A 15,982-nucleotide genomic window follows, 5' to 3' on the forward strand; every position below is an offset into this window, starting at 1 on the left:
TCACAAAGTGAGTCCCCAGTGTTACAAGCTTCTCAAGTGGAGCGTGACAGAGAGAAACCCTTAATGCGTGTTTGAAACATACATGAACCGGTCCAGAGTTTTACACGCGCTTTGCTTTTCTCATCATCGTGGTCAATTTGGAGGAAGTGACTGGCTTTGTCACTCTCTGTGGTCTAGTATTATTCTATTCCCCTTTCCAAACAAGCTCACAGCATCTCCCAGTGTAATGTAAAAACGTCTCAAATTGGATCATTAAACTTGTCCTATGGCCTGTCCAAAACCGTTGTCGGTGAAGGTCTAAGGCTCGCGATGTGGAGATGAAAGAGACTTGCTCAAAATGAAGCCATCAGCGTGGCACGGCGAGAGGAAAAAGGGAAAGTCTTTTTTTTATGATTTCCTTTGAAAAATTGATTCCTATTTATTAGAAGTCTCCGCCTGGGTGTCAAATACAGTTCCTGCTCTCAATACTAAATCTTTCAGGCAGAAGCTTTTAAAACTTCAAATGCCACTAGATCTGCTTGCACGTGTCATGCTATGGAGCTTATATAGACTTCTTTCCTGTCGAACCAAGCAATCCTATGGCTGTTTCAAGGTTGTAAGGTTTTTCCAAAGAGAATGAAGAGGAACTTTAGCTGTTAAAAAAAAAAAAAAATAGACCTAGAAATCTGGTATTTCCATCAATTGAGATTCGAGGCATTTCTCAGGTAAATCTAGTGTGATCCAATGATTGTTATTATATGTTGAGAAAGAAGAAGTTGTGAGCACTCACTAGATCACCTCTTTAAGCCCATGGAAAACAGGTGCTCATCGAGATCTGTGGGCCAGGATATACTTGAATAAAGACAGGATCGAGGCAATCCGTATTCAACTCTACTGAGTCTTCATCAGGGCACATACCCACACAGGTGCACAATGATTATTTATAACAATGAGTCACATGACAAACCTGGTCACATGACCAGACAAGGTGCTATACATGATAAGAAAAATACAAGATAACAAGAGCTCCATATATGATGTATCATATATAATGATTATGATACAAATCTGACTCTAAAACCACCATAAGTAATAACAAGCAGGCTTACAATCATATACAATATACAAAGAAGGAGTACATATGAGATTAGAGTGAACATGCCACAAAACTACAGATGAAAAGAGGCTAAGCTTTCAACACAGGCAAACAGTGCAATGGGCTCCAAATGCACTAGTTGTGGATAGTCACAAGTACGATGAAAAGTCAATTTCCTCATTAAGACCCGGGTAATATAGCACTGAGTGTGTGTATCCAATATGTTTGACGTTGTAAAAGGACCTTTAATCGCCTTCTATAACCATGGCTTTAATGAGTTTGGAATGCTGTGTCCAGCTGTTTGGTAATTCATAGCCATTTGGTAGTTCATGTTTTTATACGGATGCCGTATAAATTATAGTGTTCTGCAAGTCTTTTTTTTAATCAGCACTTAGTACTTTGGAGGTATGCTCTAAAAATACTACAATATGAGTGTGAAACATCAATATTGTTATATTGTGAATGATACAGTGCTGATAAAACAAACTGCTCATTTTGTACCTATGGCCTATATTTGGGTGTTACTTCATTGAAGAAAAACAACAATTGGTCCTTAAAACTCAGTGATATCATAAGGAGGTAACACTTCAGATTACAGCCCACGAGTCCCTGCATGCTTTAATAAAGTGTAGTACAAAGGTGTAGTTTCATAGAGTTTCATAGGTTTCATAAATTGAGGAAAATGACTGCATGACTAACGCTCCGTATCTAATGTGTATCTACATGTGAGCACCGGCTGTAATCTAAAGTGAAGCGGTATGTACACCTGTGTTACACGTCATACACCTACATGTTGTACACCTGTGTTACACGTCATACACCTACATGTCGTACACCTGTGTTACACGTCATACACCTACATGTTGTACACCTTTGTAACACTTTGTACACCTTTATTTACCTCTTACCTCCCACCTGAACCTGAGTGCATTTTCTCCAGTTCGTAATGCGTTTTCGTAGTTTTACTTGTTGCTCTCGTTTGATGCTTTTTTCAAGAAGCTTTTAGATTTGGGTAAAGCCAAACTGGAGAACATGTGTTCAGCTCAGGTGGGGGTTAAGAGGTTAAATCTTGCACTTTGATGTGTAATGACCTGTACTTACATGTGTATTTACTTTCTTGTTACCTGTACCTAATCTAAAGTGTTACGCCATTGTCAGACAGTATGTTTAGTGTAACAGGACCCAGCGAGAACAAAGAGGATACGCATGAAGGATTTGAAATATAATATTGAGCACTGCAATGTTTCATTGGTGTGTAATCAGCTGGAATAAAGGTTTCTGGTGACCTCATAACAAGTTTTGTATTGCTGCCTTTACAGTGGCATGGAAATGGCAGACCACATTTTTTTTAATACGCAATGTACCAGTGTGTTCTTGGTCGAAACATCAAATTCTTCCAGATAGGATTGATGCCTCCGTCCAGGCAGAACAGCGTGTGGGCATTACTCAATGAAAACCACAAAGTCAGTAGTTATTTTATTCCATGTTTGAGGGAGTTTCTGCTCAGTGTATCATTTCCATATCGTGTGATCTCACATAAACCTGCAGCTGTTGTGAGCACGAAGCTAGCTAGCAACGGATCAGCAGGATAAAACATGTAGTTATAATGAGATAATGTAAATGCTCTGACTTAGAAATAGTAGCAGAGGGCTTTAGCTACTGAAACCTCCAGAATAAAGCTTGGTTTTAAGTGCATTATGATAAACCGTTCCTGTTTCAGATAACATTGGAAATGAGCGCTGAATGATAAATGTAACAGGTGTGGACTCAAAGACTGAATCAAATCTTTAGGGCTGTATATTAGATGTAATTAAGCCTCACATTGGGGAGTTTCTGTGGGCATCAGTTTTAGTCAACTCACAAAGAGACTATATGTTTTGCAAGATATTGGAGTGCGCAAATGATCATGTGTTTGGAAAATAAGTCACATGGGTTTTGCAAAGAATATTGCATTCACGACTTTCTAGAATGTAATAATTTCAGCTGCAGGGCTATACGGTCTATACAATATTCTTGTTCCTTGTTCTTTTTCCATTTGGTTTAATGACTGGTCAAAACTTTAAACCTAATATGTCAGAACTAGTCAGAAATGTACCTAGAACTTTATAATTCGAGTTAGAGAAATGTTTTCCCTGACCATCATTCATAAGTGTTTGGATTCACAAACCTGCAACATTCATCTTATGGCTGACCAACATCATCAAGCACATCATTTTGAATCTGAAATATACCACTGGAGTAACAAGAGTATGTACATGCATCATCATCAAAAACCATGCTTTAGTCATGACCAACATGAGAAAACCTTTAGCAAAGTAACAAATAGGTCAACCTCAAGTACAGTCGAAAAAAATGTCAATTTTTATCAATTTATATGAAAGGGGAAAAGTCTATTTCTTAATTTAAACCAGGCAAACCAATTCTGATTCTGATATTGTCACCACTTTTGGACACCTTTGTGAGACAGTAATTTGACCGTAGTTCATTTGTGCTGAGAGAAGACGTTGAACTTTGTGACAGTTTCTGTTTCATGAGAATATGTCCAGTCGTTACAGAGATATTTATCATAAAGCAAGTCAAAAATTCAGCATTTCAAAGGTTACCATAGATACCATGACAGAATTCTTAGCTGCCTACGAACCCAGTTATAAAAATAGGCAACAATGTTCTGACAATGAGTGTGTTTACTTGCACCTGAGCATCCCGTTATTAACAGGGATTTTAACTTTCCTGGTTTTGTCTGGTTCATGTAAACACAGAATCCTGGTTTCAGTTTCCCAGATAAGCCAATGTCCATGTTATTAGAAACCAGGATATTCTCACTGGGATATTCCCACAGTTTCTAGGATACTGTACCATATAAACCGCAGTATCCTGATTTTTCACTATTACCGAGATGTGCAAACTTTTGAAACAGGAGCAAAAACTTTCCTACAGCCATTTTATCTTGTACCTGAGCTTTTAAAACTTTGTATCTTCAACAAAACATTGACGCAACCTTAAAAAACAACACTTTTTTGCACCATGGTATCTCAGCGCTGCTCTCGGATCCATTTTTTTTTTTTTTTCAATTCTCACGTCTGTCGCTGAAGCTGGGAAAGAACTGTTTAAAGTGCGTCTTTGGATAGTTCTTGTCCCTGTGCCTGGGAAAGGCAATGCTCCTTACCATGTTTGTCGTTAGCTCTGCCCCTCTCTGGAGCCTAAATATCCAGCATACTGTGGTAGCTCATGTAAACAGAGATACGAGTGTCCTGGTTTCTCGGATGCATGTAAACATCATATCCAGAATGTTGTAACCAGGATATGCCTAATAACCAGGTTACTCAAGCGCATGTAAATACACTCCATTGAACTATGGTGAATAAAGTCACACGTTTCTTTTTCATTTGTGCAACATCTTTAAAGAGTTGTGTGTTTTGCTTTTCTTTTTTTTTTAATGAATTTGATATATTTTCTTTTTCTCCAGAAGCCATAACAAGTCATGTTGCCAAAGTGAGCAAAATTGGCAGTGCATCATTCAACTTTACTTTAACTCATAAACACAAGCATTTTATGTGATTATTAACTCTAAATATTATACAGCCTAATAAATAAGTTGAATCGCGCATAAAAACAGCATGAAAGTGGCCTTTGTCTAATGATTACTTTTGGCTATCGCTGGATTAGGAATAAAACCAGCCATTAAAACAGAGACGATAACTCATTGAATATTCCTGCCTGTGTGAACGGCAGCCATAATGTGTTCTCCAATCACACAACATTCACTTATGATGACATAACGTTACCAAATATTGCTCCGCTGTGACCGCTCCTTTTCATTTTTATTCAGGCCCTTTCGAAAGTAATCTACATGACACTGAGTTATGAAGCGTATCAACACATGCTCACCTGGAGTTTCTGATGGCGTTTGACTAAACTTTCATATTTCACCTCGGGGTCCCGGGCTTGTACAGTGCGCTAAAGCAGTAAAAAATCAACGCAGCCGTCCATTCACATAAGCCCAGCTGTCGACACTTCTCTCCCAGGCCCAAAGGAAGTGAATATTTTCCCTGTCTAGGTAGGTTTTACACTTGGGTCACTCTTTATATGCATTACAAGCAAAACAAAACGCTACATATTCCACCGGAGCGGCCGGTTTGTTGGATATGAGACCTGAGAAGTTTCGGACTTTCAGCGAAACTTGTTCCACTTCCAAAACTCGCGTGTCATTAATATCACTCGGATTCGGTTTCATCATCGGTTTGGACCCTTGAACCTGAAGGCTGTAACCGCTCCACAGGAAGTACGGCAAAAGGAATAGTTTCTCTCCCCCCTTTCTCGCAGCAGGGGTGTAAATCATGCTTTCCATTATTGTAGTGCGCAGGTTGGGCTAAGAAGCAGAGCAGCTGAGGTGCACATGTTAAAAGACCCCCTGCTGCCGCCCAAAGACACACTTGATAAATTCCCTACAGGTGGACTGGAGAAAACTTGTGACCTTAGCGCAAAAAATCTGAACAAATTTGGACAAAGCCGCTCAAGTCAGGTGTTAGACTGGTGCTGGCTGTTCCACACACAGGGGAAACATTGTTATTTTTAAGTGCCCTTAAAGCAGTACTAAGTAAGTCATGCCCTAGAGGCCATAAGTGCCACTGCAGGTGTCGTAACATGCTGCGGTTTTTTACTCATTAATTGTCTGTGAGAGTAAATACTACATTAGTCGCTAAATAGATGAATTACCGCTGAATGAGAGGATTCTGGCTTCCGGTCCGAGCCCAATCTTTATTCATTTGAGAGGACACACAATTTTTCTACAGTTTTTGCCCACACCTTTGGTGTCTTTGTAGCAGCGTTTATCAACAGTGGTTCAATGTTTACAAGATGTGCAAAGAAATCTGACAGAGATGAGGTTCTGAATCCAAATTTGATTGGGAAAAATAACCTTACTGTGCTTATGAATCAATTCACAATGCTCAGGACCACAATTGTAATGCCATTTACCAGTTTAAATGTGCTTTGCGACATGTGGGCCCGATTATGGAATGGAAGCTTATTTGTACAGCATTTTTCACATGACACAAGTCACCTAAAGTCACCTTATATGACTAACAGGATTTAAACATTAGCACAAACTGCATTATTTGCTCTTAAGACATGAATCTTAAGGGTGTTGGGTGTTAATTTGCCTCATATGAATGAACGGGGCAGTTGTTGGACTTTGGTTGAGGAAAATAATTCTGGCGTCACTTGTCAAAAGCAGTGGGAGCTTGTTTCTACAGGTGAGAAGGTGTTCTGCCTCATTTGTGCTCAGTAATGACTAGGGCAGTATAAAGTCTATCAGAGGACACATCAAACCATGCTTTTTCAGGCAGGAAACCAACACTCCGGTTTCAGCGTTAATATACAGTGAGCTGGGTTATCTGTCTCAGCAGCAGGATGTAGGTGTCATTTCCACAAAAATCAATGTAACTTCAGTCTAACAGTGCAAAGTGAAAGTTCACAGACAATGTGAAACTTTGTATTTTGCTGAAGTATACAGTGTAGCAGAGTTATATCTTCCATTGACAGTTCATGGAAATCCTCAACCTGTTTCATCTGATTCCATCCAGAATCCACTGTAGAAGTCAGACAGCTCACAAATCTGCTGTTTACTGAAGAATTACAGCTGAAAAGGCACAGCAGGTTTAGGGGATCGCCAAAGATCTCATCAGGCTTCTTTCCCTGCTGCATATTCAACTATTATAAGTGTGTTTATCAATGCTGCTAGTGTATGAGAACATGAATCACAATTGTGAAAAGCAAGAACCAATAGTTCAGATACAAAGTAAAATGTGTGGTAACGATTTGCTACCAAATTAACCAAATAAATGAGTTGTGTTAAACCAGTCTGACATACTTGATTACTGTAAACAGCCTCTTCAACACAGCAGGAAAATGGAAACCAGTTTCTTCACAGTGAACTGTGGAGGAAACACAATGTGTTGATGTGAAAACATGAGAATCGCACGACCTGTTGACAAAACAGGACCAAGTGTCACAGTGGCAACAGCGTCTGACACAGCAACTTCAAGGTTAAAGCCAAACTGAGGGATAATCTACTGACAGTCATTTGGATTTAGGACAAAACAGCACAGCAGGGTGTCAGGGATTGAAGTTTGTAACTGAAATTCAATGGATGATGGATCAAGTTACTGTAAATATTGTATTTGGACCATTGTCGAGGGGATCCTTAAGCTGGTGCTACTTTTTAATGCCCATGGGTTTTTTTTATACACATATATATTTTATATTTTGTATGGGCTTCAGTAAGAAGGAACTAGTACATGATAATTAGCTTGTAACCATATCTGGTCTGTGCAACACATTTGCTGTGCAATGTCCCTGTCAAATAAATACAAAGAGCAATGTTTAAATTTATTGTAGACTTTTCAAGTCCCACATCTCCAGATTAGAATCCACCTGCAATAAGCTCGTTCCAATAAACGCCCTATGGGAAATAAATTTTGTGTGTTTAAAAAAATGGAGACGCTTCACAGACTCTAATCCAAAATGGCCGACATCCGATATGGCGTAAACCGCTGCCACAGCAATATGTTTTACTCAACACAGCCATCAATTCACATGCTCCACAACATCCTCATATATGTCTGTAACAAATGTTGTGATTCTACGACAAACTTTATTTTTGTCCAGTCCGATCTCGCAAAAATGAGGTGGTGCTGATGCGCCAATAGTTTGAAATCTGGTTTGAATTTTGGGCAAAAATCTGTGAGTTTTCATTAATATAAAACTGCAATGGCATGACAGAAGTGAGTACAAGAATAATATTCCAATATGAAAAAAATGTTTCTGCTTTCACAGATTCTATACCATATATTTTCGGAAAGAGCCTGTGCATTCAAACCTCATGGCTGTTCAGACCATGTTAATTTTTCCAATACATGTGTACGGACATGGAACATGTATGACAAGAGGAGTGTATGCTTGAGGGGAGGCAAGTGCTTTGAGCTAGTCCTGATGGCGCTCGGCCTGATAAAAAAGGCTTCGAGCGTATGGTGCAGGACAGTAATCATGGAGTCCATTGGCGATGGTCCAGTCCATAACTGACAGGTGAGATCCATCAGCTCCAGACGAGGCCTGCACAGACCAGTAAAAGTGTCCAGGTCCACAGACACAGGAAGTTCCTGTCTGCTGCTCAGTCACATGACCACATCAATCCATCTGTGGAGAGACAGCTGCCTCTGAGTCGTATCTGTGCTCAAGGTGCAGCCCGTAACACTGATCTATAAACCAAGCACCTTCAGAGGCAGGAGATCAGGGCAGCGAGATACAGCCATCTTTTGTCCTTCTTCTATTATGAGCCATGAATACATTACAATTAAGTAAGTAGGCCTATAAGTATAAGTGTAGTAGTAAGTAAAAGTTGTGTTGGCTGCACGAAATAAAAAGGTAAGAGTGCATAATTATAATTTTTGTCCTGTATTAATGACCTCCGGCCTTCTCCCACTATAACAAGGCCTATGTTTGAGAGACTTGTATCTATACATTGCAAAGTGAGTGATGGCTTGCACCTGGCCAAACGGCGTCTAATCTGCTTCAGGTATAACTGTGCCAGGGTAATATTTGCTAAATGAAGGTCATATGTTCATGGTAAGAAGCCTCACAAAGGTATACTTATAACAAATCCAGCACTTAAAATAGATCTATTGTATAAGAAAAGATATCTGCGCAGTGTACAAACAAAAAGAAGATACTTAAAAATAACAGTGTGGCAGTATAGCAATAGCACAGATGTGAGCGCATGACTCCGCTCTGTGGTCTGTGTTTTTCATTAGTCAAACACACACCTGCTGCCCTATGTATTTAAAATGACTTTGTATTTTTAAAGTCACAAAGAAGACAGCATCTAAACATACAAGCTGTGTTTGCATGGAGCCAGCCGCACATGGGCCCAGTACATTTAACTACACTTTTATAGGCCTATGCAAATCGGAGCGTTCAAGTGTTAACCTGGTTGATAACGCTGTTTGCGTAAGGCAGGTGTGGTGGACATTTATCACTGTAAACTGGAGTCACTCTCCTCAGGCCAAACTATATTGCAACAAAAAAACGAATTGTTATCTGTAAACTGACAAAAACATCTGCGAATTCGTACCGCTCTTGTTAAGAAAGCGCAAGACAAAACAACATGTCCGCGTTTGTGAATCTTGGCTGAGTAGAGCGTCCGAGTATCTTCTTTGTGGTCTAAGGCACTACAATGTCATTTTCCATAGCATTTACATGAACGTTTAGACTGGCAAATTCCTTTGAACAAACTCAGCATGCGATATCAAGATGCATGTCACAAAGAAGAACTGATTTACCAAAACGGCTTGAATACAAGGTTATTTTAGTACAAATAAAGCATCTCGTTTATTATAATGTTCTCTTTACATATGGGGGACTTTCTTATGTCCTTTGTTCTTTAAACCTTTGAGTTCATGTTCGGTAGGCTCCTCCAAGATTTACAACTATTTGCATGAACTTGCAAATGTGGCTATCATCTGGATTTGAAGTGCCTGCATTTGCCTTTCTCCCTGATCCTTGCGTCAATGTTTCAAAATGATCCCCCAGTGGAGGACATGACAAGCCTCCAAGTAGCTTCGCTTTGCAAATCGCTCGGCCTCCACAGAACGATTAGACTTTCAAAAAAGGCCAGTGAAGCAAAGTCAAATAGGGATTAGACAAGCAAACAAGGGCCCTTGCAAGGACGCCACAGACATCTCCTTTGTTGAGCGCTGGAGTTTTAATGGGAGCAATGTTTACTGTTTATTTTTTTGACTCGCAGACCCTCGTTGACGAGTGTGGAGGGCAGCAAGTGCTAAAACTTCTTTCTCTTCCCTGCTGAGAGCATGAGTGTAGTACGTGCTGAGGGCAGAGGCGCTGAAATAACAAAAAATGTGGACAGGTGCTGGAGCGGACAAACCGCCAGTGACGGCACAATGGAGATGGTCACAACCCGTAGTTTGCAAAGTTATATGAAGTCAACGAAATACATAGAAGTAGTAACTGAAAGAAGCTATAGGCCTATCATTTATAGCAGTGGTATTGGTACTTTTGGTAAGACTATTTGAGTAATCCACACCTCACTTATTTCACCATCAGTTTACCTAGGTCTTACTAACCTGCATTTGCGACCTTATTATAGATGATTATTATTGTAAAGGATTTAAACAACCAGGACAACATTCTTAAAAATAAAAAAAAAGTATCAGCAGCAGGTTTGTCTGTGGTTCTCTGATGTATTGCTTCTTTCCATATTGTTTGATTGTAACCTGTGATTACTGAGCGATGCAAATCAGGCATCCAGGATTTTACTGGAGGGGGGTCGGTGCAGCTTTTACAGGTGCATCGTTTGTTAGAGGAAGTCCAGTCGAAAGAATAACGCAGTGAAATGAAAAGTTTAAACCTCAGCCACAATATACAGCATTGATAGTATTCCTGCTGCTCTTTATCACTTTACAATAATATGAGACACAATTGGCTCAGCACAATAGCAGCAGCACTCCCTCAGCTCTACAAGAAGGTACATGATGAACTCTTCTGTGTGTTGTCATGCCTCTCGGGGGCCCCTATGCAGCATCGGCCCCCTAAACGGCTGTCAGACCACACCGTAATTAAGTGGAGTTACTCGCCAAAGACCTTTCTCTGCTACACATTTGTTATTGGATTACAAGGTGCTGAGAAGGAATGCATGGGACGCCACGCCGCTGTGCTATGCTGTGCTGGTAGGGAAGGAGCAACAACTCGACGGAGAATGAATAGGAAACCAACCCTGTCCTTCACGCCGGCTGCCTCCCCATGCAAAAATACAGCATGTGCCATTGATCGCGCGGAGTCAAAATAAGCCGCTGTGAGATCCGCGGCCTGGTCATCGGGTCGCGGTGCTGAACAGCTTGTCGGTGTTTAGAGGCGGTGGTGATACTGGCGTGACATCGGTAGGATGACTGTCTCGCACACCTGGAGATGAGCTGAGGTGTGGGGTGATAGTACGGCTAAAGTATGACTCAGCGATTTAGAAAACAATGGATAAGGCCGGCCATTATGAGCAGCCCGCTATTTATGATGGGTATTGTTTTGTTGATGTTGTAGAGTCTGAATATGTCATGATCAAATATTCATTCCTCTTTTTTTAAATTCATGATAAACTTGATTTCAAATGTTCCTTTCTGTGCTTATAGCGATAGACTGTAAGATTGAGATTGTTCACAGGAAAGCTTGTCTCATTGGTCAAAGTGATAGCCCACAGCTATAGTTGCTGGAGGGAGGGACTTAAGATAAGATAGCCTTTATTGATCTCACAATGGATACAATTTTGAATACTATTATATAAAATTATTTATTATGTCAAATTGCTGGCCCAGGTGGAAATTTTACAAAATCTATTGCATTTGTAAAACATTCAAAACTTACTCACTTTAATGTGTTGTTATCCTGTATGATCTTAGTATCATAGTGCCACATAATAAAACAACAGTCACTTTCAACAGTCACTTTTTGTCTACTTCTTGAACTTTGGTGTCGTTGATGAAATTGGGTAAAGCCAAGATTATTTCCAGAGGGTCGCGGATTCCTGTCAGGAATCGCCTTTAACTGCGGTACACTTAACATAATGTTATGGCTAATGCGTGTGCAACGTCGTAAGCAGTGAATGCCAGCAAGTACATGAAACATCAACAACACAAAGCCATTGTTACATTCATTTAAATGAGCAGAAATGGAGCAGAAACCTAAATTACCCAGCTGAGTTCAAATGATGCGTAGATGTTTGAGAGTGTGTATTTTCCTAAAAATGTCATCAGGTTTAGAGCTGCTTTTCGTAACTGAAATGCAATATGTGGGACACTTAAGAGAATGCTAGTTATAAAAAAAAATGATTAGGCTTAGTAATTATAAAAAATGAAAACATGGGTATAGACAATCTTGAAAGCAATTAAAAAATGGATGATACAGTAAATGACACCTGTGTTCACTAAACAAAATGCTACTGTGTGAACTGAGATAAGCGCCCGGCCCAGGACGGGTGTGTGGGTGTGTGTGTTGGGTGGGGGAGAGGGGGCAGTGTGCTGACATGCTAAATCTCACACACTGACACTGGAGATACTTATCAGCGACAGTTAGTCCAGACAAACACTGTCACCTTCTGCTCAGCACTGCTCTGCTGTTACAGCCGACAGTGTCAAACACAATGAGGGTCATTCATGCACAGCTTTATTACTAGGGGAGGCCTCGGGGTGAAATAAAGGGCCTCATGTTGTCCAGTGTTTGCTGTAAAGATGTGTCGGTCCAGAATGTGTAAAATAGCTAATCTACAAAAACAATGACAAGATAACGGCTAGTTTTTCACAATCAAACATGCAACAGTCCCATTAGAGTTTGTACACACGTGGACAACAAAGACATGTGGGGCATCTTCGATCTTCACAATAAAAGTGAATGTTAATTTTTTTTTAAATAGATGTTTTTTGTCTAGTAATTAGATATTGTTCTGGCCCAAATCCTTTAAGTGTGGAGATCATGCAGTTTGATGATGATGATTATTGCTTTAATTTTTTTTAAGGGAAAATGTGTGTATTTCAAAAATGATTACGTTTTTACAGGATCATTTTTTTTGCTCTCATCTCAAAAAGTGAAAAGTGAATTTGTCATTCAGCATTGTGTAACAAGATCTGGTGTCAACAGTCTCTAGTGTTCATCAGCCTTATCTGTCCTCTTTCACAACATGAAGTGTGTTTATAGAAGCGTTAGCAGTAAAAGACTCCAAGCTGAGTGGGCCGCTGTTCTAACAAGCCGAGACGCTTGTCTGCACTGATGATGAAATATATCCTGGAAAGGTAAAACACTATTACTTTTGCTTCTCAATTTATATTTTGTTTAGGTCAGTAAAAAAGTGCAGTTGATTTTGCTTGTATGTCGATCAACTTTCACCTGCTGTAAACTGTTTTGAAATTGAGCGAAAAACAAATTAAAAGTATATGAGAATGTTCAAACATTTTTATTTAATTTCCAAGGCTGTTTATTAAAATATGTGTTCTATTCTACTGTGTACAAAAGGTACAAACAAATGTATAACATATCAATTAGACCTTAAATTGAATTAGGCTTTATATAAAAAAACACACACAAATCTGTAAGGTGTAGATTTGTTTGTTTGTTTTTCTTCTTCTGCCAAAACAAAATTAGCGCAATATGATTCACTAACTTTGCAAACACAAAAAGGTTGGAAAGTTCATTCATATATAAAATTAATGGATGTAAAGAATTCAATGAATAAAAAAGTAACTGGAATAAAGTTTAAATACTCTATACATTAATATTTCTCTTACACTTTGTACAAAAATATATTTGGTGGAGTGCTTGTGTTTAAGCCAGCTTGGTGAGAGCTGCCCGACGCGGGACCAACCTGCAGTAGTACAAGAGAAGTGAAAGTCAGTGGAAAGCTGCACTCACGGCAGGGGCTGGTCTCTTCAGGATGGCCTCTACAGAGAAAGACAGTGTCTCACAGGAGGACGTCTTTGTCCCCAAAGGTTTGGACAGGAAGTCTTTGGGATACTCAGTGATCCTCACAGTGTCTTTACCACACGAGTCTCTGAACTTGCGGGCCGCCTCCTCCAGCAGCTCCTTACAAGTCGGGCCCCTGCCGCTCTTCTCCTGTATCAGAGCGTGCAGGGAGCTCACTTTGTGCTTCACAGCGTCTTTACTCAGTTTGCTCAGGTCAGGGCTGTGATGTGACGGAGCGTTAGAGGAGAAGGCCTGACCAAAGCTCCTTTTAGGGGGAGAGAAGGCAGAGCAGTCCCTCTGTCTCTGTCCGGGGCTGGTGCTGGGGTGTTTGGGCTCCTGTAGTGCTGCCCTGGACCCCTCCAGTTTGGCCGCACTCAGAGCTGCTGCTGCTGTGGTGTCCAGCTCTGGAGGCTGGTTCTCAGTAGGCATCATTTTGGGTTCCCACACAGCACCGGGCTTCATGTTCTGTACGGCCGTGGCATTGAGCAGACACTGCTGATAGAGCAATGCGTCCCCAAGGTTAGCCGGGCCCCGAGGCCAGAGGACGAAGCCTCCTCTGGGTGGCTGCAGCGGGTAGTGTCTGTATGTGGTGGCCACACTCACATTAGATGAAATCAGCTCCACATTGGCTGTGCCACTGGGGTACTGCACGGGCAGCTCCAGACAGTTGGGCCCCAAGAAGCTGCACAACTCCTTGGCCTGTGCGTCGCTGTGAGTCTGGGGGTTATAGTTTTTATAGGAGCTGTACTCAGCCGCGTGATGCACCACACTGCCAGGGAACAGCAGCGGGTTCGGGCCTGGCTGACCCTCCAACAGCTCCCTCTCTTTGTACTCTCTCTCCAGCATGATGCTCTCCAGCTCCTTATCGGCAAACGCCCTTCTCTTCCTCATGCGGTCGCTCAGGGGAGGAGGCAAAGACGGGCCGGGGCCGAGGAAAGTATCAGGCTGGACTGGACGGTACCCTGCCAAACAAAAGAAATTGAAATTGAAACGTTCTCCTCAAGCATTAACATAACGTAACATGTTAATTAACTACTTATACAGCAGACATTTAAGGATCCAGTATTTTGCAAATAATAACTGATTTAATTGTTTTTACTGCATGCAATTATGTATTTATATTTCAAATTTGTTTGGTTTAAATAAGAAAAAATTCAAAGTAAATAAGCAAAAAGGCACTAACCTTCTAGGATGCTCTTGGCCAGCATGGTTGACGGCCTGATATGTCGTTGGTAAATTGCCCTCCTTTCTGCAGGAAGCTGTTTTCCAGAAATCCCTTTCTTATCCTAAATAATAATGATTAAAACACATTACAAAAAAGTTTTATTTTTGGGGCTGAAAAATATTAGTCAAAATTAAATACAGTACTTGATAATTCTGTACACTATTAGCAACAATATCTCACCTCCGTGGCTTGCTGCCTCCTCAGGGCGACCTGCGCGGCCATGACCCGCTGTCTCTCCACCACGAGCAGGCAGTTTGCGCACTGACAGTCTCTCCAGCGGCAGAAGCGCTTGTGTCCCTTCAGGCAGGACACCACACCGTGGTTACGGCACCGCGCGCATTTAGGGGTCCGGCTTAACTTCCTCTGGTCCCCGGGTATGCCGCTTGACCCGGGCTTTTCCTCGGCTCTGGCGACGTCCCCGTCCTCCTCTGAGGGCCCGAGTGGCGCTGCCTCGTCGATTTCTGTCTCAAGACTTTCAACATCTATTTCAAAGTCGTATCCGCCACTTTCTGACATGTTGAGTTTTATCCACTGATAGGAAAGAAAAATAAATAGTATAGTCTCAAAATCTCATTATTGCTGTTATGGTGATGCTCAAGGAAGTTGTCCCGGGCTAAGTCTACGGAAAGCTCTTAATTTGCTTTAAAAAATATTACTGCTTAACCGAGATCAACTGTAGTCAATCAAGGACCAAATGTGTCCTTTCTGATATTAACATTATAGACTGTCTGATAAAACGTTTCGATCTTACGTTTCCCTAACACACAGTACGTTAAAAACCACATTGCAGCAGAAAACAAATTGTCAACCTTACCTTTTACGCGCAGCCGTTCCCGCAACGTTTAGACGGACGCGTGCGGTCCGTATACCCTCGTGACTGAAGAAGGCTTCGAGGACAGGGTGACCGTCTCCTGTGTGTTCGCCTGATCCAACTTTACTCTGAAGTTGGAAACAGTGAGCGCCACTCCTAAAGTCTTCCAGCCCGTGCCCCTGTGCGCTCTGATTGGCTGCTGGCGTGACGCGATCGGGCCAATGGAGTAACGAAGAGCTCGTCTCGGGCGGAGCAGGCCCCTGGGTGAGCAGTCTCGTTTGCTTAATCGACTCGGGCCCTAATGAAGGGACTTTTGAAGGATTACCCTAAACCTACAACCAGCACTTAGCACCGT

General features: G+C 41.3%; 1 protein-coding gene across 1 annotated transcript; it reads right to left on the reverse strand.

Moving 5' to 3' along the window:
- Window positions 1-13,519: 13,519 nt before the first annotated feature.
- dmrt2a (doublesex and mab-3 related transcription factor 2a) lies at window positions 13,520-15,657 on the reverse strand (the record flags this gene model as incomplete). The annotated part of the gene is made up of 4 exons (XM_079561256.1): window positions 15,631-15,657; window positions 14,997-15,347; window positions 14,775-14,877; window positions 13,520-14,553 (listed from the first exon to the last, which is right to left on the reverse strand). The coding sequence occupies exons 2-4, from the start codon at window positions 15,330-15,332 to the stop codon at window positions 13,520-13,522; spliced, it is 1,473 nt and encodes a 490-aa protein (XP_079417382.1). The 5' UTR covers window positions 15,333-15,347; window positions 15,631-15,657.
- Window positions 15,658-15,982: the final 325 nt, after the last annotated feature.

This window comes from Gobius niger (assembly GCF_951799975.1).
Source record: "Gobius niger genome assembly, chromosome: 1".
Lineage (NCBI taxonomy): Eukaryota > Metazoa > Chordata > Actinopteri > Gobiiformes > Gobiidae > Gobius > Gobius niger.